The sequence below is a fragment of the Seriola dumerili genome, unplaced genomic scaffold (assembly GCF_002260705.1).
Source record: "Seriola dumerili isolate Sdu_G_001 unplaced genomic scaffold, Sdu_1.0 BDQW01000301.1, whole genome shotgun sequence".
Taxonomy (NCBI): Eukaryota; Metazoa; Chordata; class Actinopteri; order Carangiformes; family Carangidae; genus Seriola; species Seriola dumerili.
The window spans coordinates 566913-577421 of NW_019174556.1; the positions used below are offsets into that span (position 1 = coordinate 566913).

The window sequence follows — 10509 nt, forward strand, 5'->3', positions numbered from 1 at the left end:
CATTCAGTGAGCAGCAGTTCTGTGAAACGCCTTGTTGATGAGAGAAGTCAGAGGCCAGACTGGTTGAAGCTGATAGAATGGCTATGGTAACTCAGATAACCACTATTCACAACTGTGGTGAGCAGGAAAGCATCAGAATGAACATGTCAAACCTTGAGGCAGACGGGTTACAACAGCAGAAGAACTCCTGTCAGCCAAGAACAGAAATCTGAAACTGCTCTGGGCACCTGCTCACCAAAACTGGAAAAATGTAGCCTGCTCTGATGAATCTGGATTTCTGCTGAGGTACACAGATGATAGGGTCCCAATTTCACATCATCAGCATGAATCCATGGACCTTACCTGCCTTGTGTCAAAGGACCAGGGCTGGTGGTGGTGTAATGGTGAGGGGAATGTTTTCTTGGAAACTTAAGGCCCCTTAATACCAATCATATCATAGTTTGAGCCTATCTGAGTATCATCGCTAACCATGTGCACTATGGCCGCAAGTTACCATTTTGTAATGGCTATTCCTCAGACTACTTTCATGAACATGGCAATGCCCCACCACCCCCCACCCGTCTTCTGAATATTGTTTTGAAATTATGTTTTAAAAAAGAATGTATTTTCCTGTTTCATCTGAATTGGTTTATATTGTGGTTGTACGGTGGATATACTTAAATTGATTTGGTTATTATAGTATTTCTGAAATCCTAAAAAAAAAAAAAGCCAGCCCGGAAACAACGCTAATCTAACAATACCCAGTCTTTCATGATAGCCTCACAAATATCACTAAAATAAACGACGAAGGGAAACGTTACGGTCGACCAACCTATTTCCCCTCGCACAAACCCGGAAATAGTCTGCCTGTCTGCCTCTGGCTGGTAGCAGGAGAGCAGCTACGACACCTGTAACCTCTGCAGTTTGTTGGATAAAGGTGAGCTCCTGCTTGCTGTCATTTTATGTGAAACATGTACAATGGTGGCTTCGAGTCGAGCGACTTTAGCTCCATGTGTTTGTTTCTTTTCATGCGTGTTTGAGACTGTGGTGCTTCATTGTTTACATCCGACCGGCTGCTCATAAACACGTGGACAGACAGGAGGGACACATGCTAACCAGGGGCTTTCGACATGTGGAAATAACCTGAAATAACCACAGTTTAGCGACCGTTTTTCAATTCCCGGGTGTTTTGCGGTTAAGGAAGTTTCAGTCATTTAACACTCGCTTCTTATGGAGCTAACTAGTGCCCCAGTCTATCTGCTAGCTCGTTAGCATCCAGCACTTAGCCACAGCTACCACCATGCTAACTACAGTCAGAGTGAATAATCACTTTAAATAACTGAGGTTTCTGTTGTTTTGCTTGTCGTTGTTGTGAAATGGTGGGCTGTGCGCTCAGGACCCCAGTCTGTCACTCTACTGTGTGTTTTCCTGAACTACTAAACAACATAACAACACAGCATCTTCAAATCACTGAACTTATTACTTTATTAATCCCAAAGGGACATTGCGGCATTGCAGCCGCCACGTCACATAAATCACAAAAACAATGACCTGGGTAAAACAACATACAATCAAAAGTTTAATTGTACACAGTAACCAAATAGACTATAGACTCAAGCTATACTTATACTATGAGCTGAATATACACGGTACAATTATAGTAATAAAGTATAATACACTGTATATTAATGTAAGTCAGGTGGATATTCTAAAAAAAAGTACACTATAAAGTACACACTGTCAACAGAAGAATCTGACTATAACAGATGTGATGGATAATGTAATTTACAGTCCAGGTGAACAGTCTGTCTTGTTATGAGGAGAAAATGAGGCTTCACTGTCAGAGGAGTCCCCTCTCTCGACACAGGAGAATCATTGTACAGAGTTATGGCAGCCGACTGGCTCTGATGCTGCTGCCCTGGTAGATAGCAGTGGAGAATAGTGCACTGGCCACAACAGACTGGTTAAAGATCTGCATCCTCTTGCTGTGCAAATGAAGGACCATGAACTAGAGTCTGCTCTGTCCCTTCCTGTAGACAGTCTCTATATTGCGTTTCCAAACCAGTCTGTTGTTGAGGTGGACTTGACTTCTATGTATCCTTCCACCACTTGTACTTCCTCTGTAAAAATGGAAATCTTCTGAAGGGATGACATTAATGCACTGACTAAAAACCAGTAATGATCTGATTTGATTTGACACATAACACACTTGTCCAAATGTCCAAACAGTTATTGAAGAAGTAGTCAGGTCCTAACTCAAGCAAGAGTAGAAATACTACAATATAACAAGAGGCACTTGGATTGCCTTGTGTCCCACCATGAACTCCATAACAGATCCTAAGAAGAATGCTAACAGAAGTTATATTAAAAAAAATCTGTTTTACCTCTTTTAATATGCATATTACGACAGTGACACACAAAAATCTAATCAGATCGCCTGCTCTGTACGGAATACCTGTCGTGCAGGTATGAAGTTTCTGCTATGTATTTTTATTGACTTATTGCAATCACAAAAAATTAGACCAATTAACTGATCTAATTACCAAAAAATTTAAATCAACATGATTGTCTTTCCATACTACACACCCTGTATTGATATGAACTGGTTAGTTTAAAGTGTTTAGGAGTTACTGCAATTTCTAGGAATCCAGCGCTACCTCACTAACAATTTAAGCCACAGAGTTCTAGAAAATCTGAAGTTTCCACTATGTTTGTGTGTCTTGATTTATCGTCGTCAGAAGAATGTGTCTACAGAGTCACAGATGCCAGCAGGACAAAATTATTACCTGCCTACCATGTATCCCATGGTGGCAGGAGATAAAAATGTACACAATATAAAAAAATATAGTATATTGAAGTAGTAAAAATCCTGCATATAAAATTAAAAGTACAGAAGTTTTGGACGCAAAATGTACTTAAATGATCAAAAGTAAAAATATTTATTATGTAGAATGGCCTCTGTCAGTATTTGGTATTATTGGATTATTATTGACTTCTTTATTATGCCTTTGGGTGGTTTAATCAATAACGTGGCACCATATTTTATAGGATGATCACTGTTTTGTATGTAAAACCTCAATCTGCAAAGGAACTTGTTTGTATGGTAGAGTTAAAAACTACAAGGTTTCCCTCTGAAATGTGGAGGAGTCTAAGTACAAAGGATGGGCTAATCAATACTGGATGTTCTAGGCCGATACTTATATCAATATTCGGAAGGTACTTTAGGTCATTTACACCTGTGCTTTTTCTAGTGGAACAAGTCAGATTGTCTTACGTGGAAAAGCCCTTTGAGATGCGAGTTATCCCTCCTTTACAGATGCAACACAGCTAACAGGAGAGATATCAAGATGTCAAGTACAGTCTGTACACACCCTCACACTCCTGAGCACGGCTTTAATTAGGTAGATTAAGTGAAAACACCTGTGTTGGCAAATCATGACTGTACAATACTTTACATTCCACCACTGTAAGACACAGTCACTCATTGGTCAGGTCCAGGTCCGTGTGCACTACTAAACTTCAGAACTGTGGCTCTCCCTCACCCCCTCACCTCAGACTCTTCTTTCTGTCCCTTTAATCCCTGGCGGGCGGCTTGTGGCTGTCTAGCGTGGCGTTTCTGCAGTGTGTGCGGTCTGAGAGCCAATCATCTCCAGCCATCATGGCACAGACACGCAGGACTGGACAGAGCAATGGGCCGATGCCCCCTCTCTGTCCAGTGTGTGTGTCTGTGTCTGTGCGTGTGTGTGTGTGTGTGTGTGTGTCTGTGCGTGTGTGTGTGTGTGTGTGTTAGAGAGACAGAAACTGGGAAATTAGCAACACTGTGTGTTTTACAACGAGTAGTGAATAGATAATTCAGTGTTTCTAACATAATCAGTCAAAGTGGGCCTGATTTCAACAAACACTTAACATAATCTGTTATGTTAAGTGTTTGTTGAAAGCAGCACTGGACAGATGATAAACCTGGATCCAAGCTGTGTCTTAGCACCAAACCTCTGATGAAATGGTTTACAGATAAAAAAAAAAAAAAAAAAATATGAGCGCAGCTGAACCGTGCTCTCTTTCAGCTTTGTTAACAAGCCCTTATGGATTTCAGAACAAGACTGAAATCTGTGCCCTTCCTGTAATTGATGCTGGCCTGTGTCCACTTATTCTTCAGTGCTGTAGATTATAGTTTAAGTAACTGTATCTTGGGGCAGCAATTAACGATTATTTTCATTATTGATTAATCGATGAATTGTTTGTCTACAAAATGTCTGAAAATAATAATTATTAATGCCCATCGCAGTTTGAGGTTACATCTTTAAATATCTGGTTTTGTCTGACCAGCAGTTATTAGTAAACCTTTAGTCAACCTAAAGATATTCAGTTTTCTATCATGAAATCCACACATTTGTGAAGCTGGAACAGACAAATGTTTGGCATTTTTGCTTGAAAAATTATTGAAATTATTAATTGATCATCAAAATGGATGCCAATTAATTTTCTAGCAATCAATTCATTGACAAATACTTTCAGCTACACTGTATTTGCATCAATACAATTCATTGGATTAAAACTTATTACAGAGAGAAATTCAAAAATTCACATCTGTTTCAAGACATCTGTGTTTACTTATCTTTATGTTCTGGGTCTGATTTTACTGCAAACGTTTATCAATATGATACTGTTTAGCATCTGCTAACTATAGGATTATTGAGCTTCCCACCAGACGTTTGAATCACCTGGCAGTGTTTTCAACTGTATTAATATTTAATGAAAACATAAAAAGCATATGTATTGGTAATCTGGTAACTTGCTTCCTAGAAAGCTGACAGCAATAATGTAAATGTGTAAAATCTTGAAATGATTTGGCGATTCATTGATGAATCGATATGCTGTAAACTAATCAACAACTATTTTGCCAGAGAGGATGAAACAAGCAATTTGAATATGTTACTTTGGGCTTTAGAAACTTGTGATTGGAGTAGACCAAACTAGAATGAAAAGGATTAGCAATAATATTAAGTATGCATTGTTAATCATAAATCGGCTAAACATGCAAAAGAGTTGTTTTTTAGGTGTAATAATAATATATTATTTTGTGCATTAACCAATTATTAATTGTGATCAGTTGATTACTCTAACCCACATTTGTTTTTATGTCTGTGCTTTTATCCTTGCAGCCGGCTTCAGCCTCTGAGGTCACCGTCACCCCAGCTGTGTGTGTATGTGGGTGTGTGTGGGAGCTGGTGAGGTGTGCGAATGTATGTGTGTTGAGGGTGTTTTAGAGTGATGTACTGTACCTATCAAGACCGTGAGGAGTTGGAGGATGATCTCTACCATGAGGATGACAGAGACTCTGAGGGGTCAGAGGCCAACAGCGAGCTGGAGTTCCGCCTCTATAGCCAGCTCCACTACTCCTCTAATGCTGGGGAGATGGAGGAGCAGGAGGGCACAGGTGAGAAGGCGGAGGGCCAGGACAGCCGGCAGCCAGAAGTGACTGAGAAGACTGCAGACGCCAACGGAGAGCTGGAGCACACTGGAGAAAGTGGGCCACCGTCACCTAATATAAGCAAGCTACTGCAACACCTGAAGAAGAAGAAGAAGAAGGAAGGAGAGAAAAGTGATAAGCAGAAGAAGGGGAAACGTGATCCTAAAGGTCAGAGGTCGTCATCACTTTTTGAGGAGGTCATCGTGATTGACTCCGGCCCTGATGTCATCTCCATCTCTGACGATGACACTGCTGATGATGAAGGGGTCTGTGCCTTAAAGGGTCAAAGCTCACACCGGCTGCTGACTTCCACCCCAGCACATCAGGTAGAGGACAGAGAGAGACGCTACTGTGTGATTGCTCTGATGTAGTTGTCCACAGTATCGCTCATATAGTTCATTTGAGTCTCTGCCTGAGGTAACTGCTGAACTACATTCGACACAGACTTTACTGTACAGATCTTTTTATAAAGTACTAAGCAGAGAAGCCAAGCAAGAGAAAATGACTGTGTTAAAATGAGCTAAATTACATTTTTAATTGAATTGACAACTATGGTCATTAGAGGTGCAATAGAGGTCTTGCAAGTAAAAAGCTAATTAGAGTAATTTATTAAAACATATTTTTCATACGTTTGCAGAAAAGCTATAGTTTCAACTGCTTTGTGCGCCCTCTCCCATCCAATGTTTAAATCATGATGTGCTCATTGGGTTAATAGCAACTTGTTATGAACAAGCTCAAACTAAAGCTGGCTGTTTGTAGCTAACTGTTTAGCCTAATTGTTCACGTATCTTAAAGTCTGAAAAAGTCTTATAGACTTTCTGGGTGAGACACCAGCCCCCACTCCCAAACCAGCCCATCTTCGCTCAACCAGTGGTACCTGTACTTTTGTGTGATTAAGAGTCAGGATTGGGGATCATTAACTCCTTTTACCAGAATACATAGAAAATGTTCCTCTTGTGTCATCTTGGTGAAGACAAACATTGTAGCAGCACAAACAGCAGATAGATGGTGTACTTTAGATCACACCATTATATAAACTACACAGTGTAACTGTTGAGCTGATGCCTCATTCTGATTTATTCTTGCCTGCTTATACCAATTTCACATAATATGGAATGTATCGGAGAGACGGTGTATTCAAGTGTAGTATGATTGTAGAGTTGGTTGTTTGAGGGTTTAGAAGTGCTGTGAATTTACACTAAAACACTTCAGTTGGCTTTATAGATGGACTTTGGCTCTGACTTTAGGAGGGATCATTACAGCAAACAATATACATATGGACATCTGGCTGTTGTTTTAAGACAGGGAGATTTGATGGTGTCAAGTTGTATGTTTTTGACTTAATGTTTACCACATGGGCCATTTTGTTTTTCCTTTTCTCTGAATTGACAGTGCTGAGCACTATTTTGTCAATCTACTGTCCAGTGGCCAGTTCCAGTTAAATGACTGACTGGTGTTGAGTGTGTTGATCTGCAGCAACAGTGGGGCGTGTAGTCAAACCACTGAATGGTTTGCTGCTGCACCAGAGTATTGACCAGAAGTTCAACTGGAATAGAATTTATTCATGCACTTAAACAAGAGATGATGCTCATATGAAAGAGTGGATGAATGGGCTGTTTTTAAATCTAATTATACTTAGAATTCACACCTAATTAGTGGTTTGATCAGTTCAGTAAGGAATGCATAATGGTGCAACTGAAAGCTTTGTATTGACATCTACAATATGGTTGTTGTTTGGTCATCTAGGCAGACCAGAAAAGGAAGAGCAATCTCAGTGTGCCGGTGACTGTGGATTCCAGCAGCTCAGAATCGGATTCGGAAGAGTCTGAATCCAGATCTGAATCTGAGTTGGATTCTTCGGATTCTTCGGATTCTTCTGATTCACCTGATTCGGACTGTCTAGAGAACTGGATGATACTGGGTCGAGGGAACCAGGAAGGAGACCAATCCATCTCACTCAATCTGGAAGGAGGGTCTGACAGCAATACAGGTGTGTCTCGTGTTTACGTGTGACCTCATTTTTGTGTGTGTGTGTGTGTGTGTGTGTGTGTGTGTGTGTGTGTGTGTGTGTGTGTGTGTGGTGATTGTGTGTGTGTGTGTGTGCGCGTGCTGTCTGCACTGGGTATTGTTGTTCATAATTTCATTGTCCAAAGCTTTGTGATATGTTTTTGTGCATTTGATTGTGTGTGTGACCAGGAGAATAGAAGCAGTGAGTAATTTTGTATGGTCCAGCTCATTCAGAACACTTAGCCTACCTGCAGCACATTGATAAGGAGCAGGCGCAGCAATGGGCTACACTATGAACATTCTGTGTGCGTGCATGTTTGTATGTACATATGCAGCATCTGTGTCTGCATGTTTACGAATTTGTAAGCTCTTAGCATTCCTGGCACTGTCTGCGCAGTCGCCCTCTTCTCTGATCCATCTTTAAGTATGTTTGTGTGCATTATGTATTGATATGTGCGTGCAGGCTTGTGCAAGTGTGAATATTTGTGTTTATAAAATATTCCAGTTCTAATCAGCATGCATGTGTACATACACACGCATACCAACAGTCATAACGCTAATGCCAAAAACAAACAAACTGAGAGACAACAACGCAGGAGGAGAGGGAGGGGAGGTCGGGAGAGATGGGAGTAATCAAAAAATGAATAAAAATGTTCCCTGCAAATCTCTTCAGATCTACACATTATCTTAACCTGCAGCCTCAGCAACCTCTCCAGCTACTCTCCAGCCCCCCCCCCCCTCCTTCTCCCTCCTACCTAACGCTCTCCCATCTCATTCTTTTATCCTATTTTCTCACTATTGTGCTCTCTCTCCCGCTCTCCCTCTCTCTGTGTCTCTCTCACTGTTTCTTCCTCATTTGAATTTCCCTGGGCTGATGTTTCTGCAAGAGTGCTCACTGCCTCCTCTACACACAACTGGGCTAAAGGAGGGGGTCTGGAGTTGGTGGGAAGGCTTGAGGTTTTGGCCTGGTTTTGGGAGGAAAGGAGGATTTTAGGTCTCTGTGTCTCTTTCTCTCCCTCTCTCTCGTTTGGCTTCTCTCTGTGATCTTTGGAGCTTGACCTCATATCTGCACATGGGGGACCATGGGGGGCCATGGGTGTGGTGTGGAAGGGGTCTTAAAGTGGGAGGGATGGGGGAGGGTTTTGTCAAAAAAAAAAAAAAAAGAGAGAAAAAAAAAAGGGGAAATGAAGGAAATTTTAGGAATGAGCCTCAACAGTCTTGAGCTGTGCCCCAGTTCCATACTACACATTCATTCCGAGGGAGGGCTGGGTCTTTTGTGTGTTCACATAAAAAAGGGGCGAAAACATATTTTGTTATTGTTATGAATCTAATGACGAGACCAAAACCAACAATGGATTGATCTGAACAAGAATTGTCTGTGAAGTCTAATATGGCTCATTCCCCTGTGCCACAGAGCTCCGTTGTTGTCCAGAAACTATTAAAACACATCAATGAGCCACATTGTTTTACTTGGTGACATGTTCCTTCATTACAATGAAATGTAGTTTATTTTGAGTCACTCCCACTGCAGTTAATACTCACTAGTGCACCAAATGTATATTAGTCCGCAATCATGCTCTAGACTATATACTCCTGCTTGAGTAATGTTTGCTAAAAAACACAGTGCCCAAAAAAGTGAGACTGTTTAAAAAATGAGAGCATATATTTGTGACCTGCTTTTAAGGGTTTTGGTCTTGAAGGTTGGGAGGTACAGACACGTTGTTGGTTTTGGTCTTTTCATGGGATTTTTTAAGGAATAGGAAAATATGGAACTCCAGCCAGGATCTGCTGCTGTGCTTTATGGCAGAGGTGGGCCACCATGACCGAAACAAAGACCACCTCTGCTGACGTCACCAATGTGAACACACATTTATGAAATAAGACATTAACCAAAAGGGCAGAGGTGCTAGGAGGGCCTGCCATCCCTGCCCCTTTGAAACAGTATATGCATCAAATGAATGCCTGACTTTTGTGCTGTTGATGTAGACTGTTTTCCCATGACGTATTTCACAAGGGAAATGAAGGAGCTGGTCACAACTGCAAAACATTAAAAAATGCAGATGGTAGTAATAGCTGTCGGAGGATTTTTGGAAAACTAAGTAGTATTTTTCAGAGATGGAAAAACATTTGCTCTCTCAGTAGCATTCCTGATAGTACAAAACAGTAAAGTACACTGAATGCATATATATAAACAACAAAAGCAGTTCATGATACAGTTAATAAAATCATATACTAATAGACATATAGTGTATAATACATACAGTACTGTGCACAATAAGTATGAGCTACAGAACTGGGACACAGCTTTGATTATCCGTATTCTCCTCCTTTCTGCTGGTGTAGGTTTAATACTGTTCGAAAACAAGATAGTTAACTGACTTATTTTCTTCTTCTGGGAATTTGTTTCATATACTCCTTTTGTTTTCCAGAGAAACAGGAAGAGAAGACCAATTTTAGGTCACTGAGATGTGGCTGGTTGAATTTTTATGACTACAATAACCGTTACATCCATAACTAAGGGCTTTTGGATAAATATAAAGATTGTTTTCTGTTTTTATATGCCATGTTGTGTGTTGACTTTTACAGGGTGGGTGCCAGCTTGTGTTTTCACATTTGTGTTTGTGTGTGTGCGTGTGTGTGTCTATGTGAGAAACAAGTTCGCACAGCAGTGACTAATAGTATTTGTACGCCTAAACCCCATCTCAGCATCACCATCAAATCACATTCACTACACTTAGTCTCCCCCTCTCACCTCCAGAAATTGAATCCTTTCATCCTCTTTCTCTCTGTCTCGTTCTGTCTCTCTCCTACATGGTGTCACTTGTTCACATACTTTTACAATCTAATCTTTTCTCGCTCCTTCACATATGGTTTTTATCAAATACATGGACACATGGAGACACACACACACACACACACACACACACACACACACACACACACACACATACACATGCACAGCCCGAGTGGCTATCTGTCACCTGGCTGTGAGGGGCAGCTGTTGGTGGGTGGATCTGTAGGGACATTGGATAAGGAAAAGAGAAAAGATAGTA

The 10509-nt window shown here is 40.9% G+C and overlaps 1 protein-coding gene across 1 annotated transcript in view; it reads left to right on the forward strand.

Annotated features, from left to right (window-relative positions):
- Window positions 1-856: 856 nt before the first annotated feature.
- zcchc7 (zinc finger CCHC-type containing 7) overlaps window positions 857-10509 on the forward strand; it is a gene marked incomplete in the record, with an annotated part of 60086 nt that continues 50433 nt past the window's right edge. The window contains 3 exon segments of the mRNA XM_022758505.1: window positions 857-916; window positions 5142-5775; window positions 7196-7439. Of these exon segments, the coding sequence (XP_022614226.1) occupies window positions 5251-5775; window positions 7196-7439 (769 nt within the window).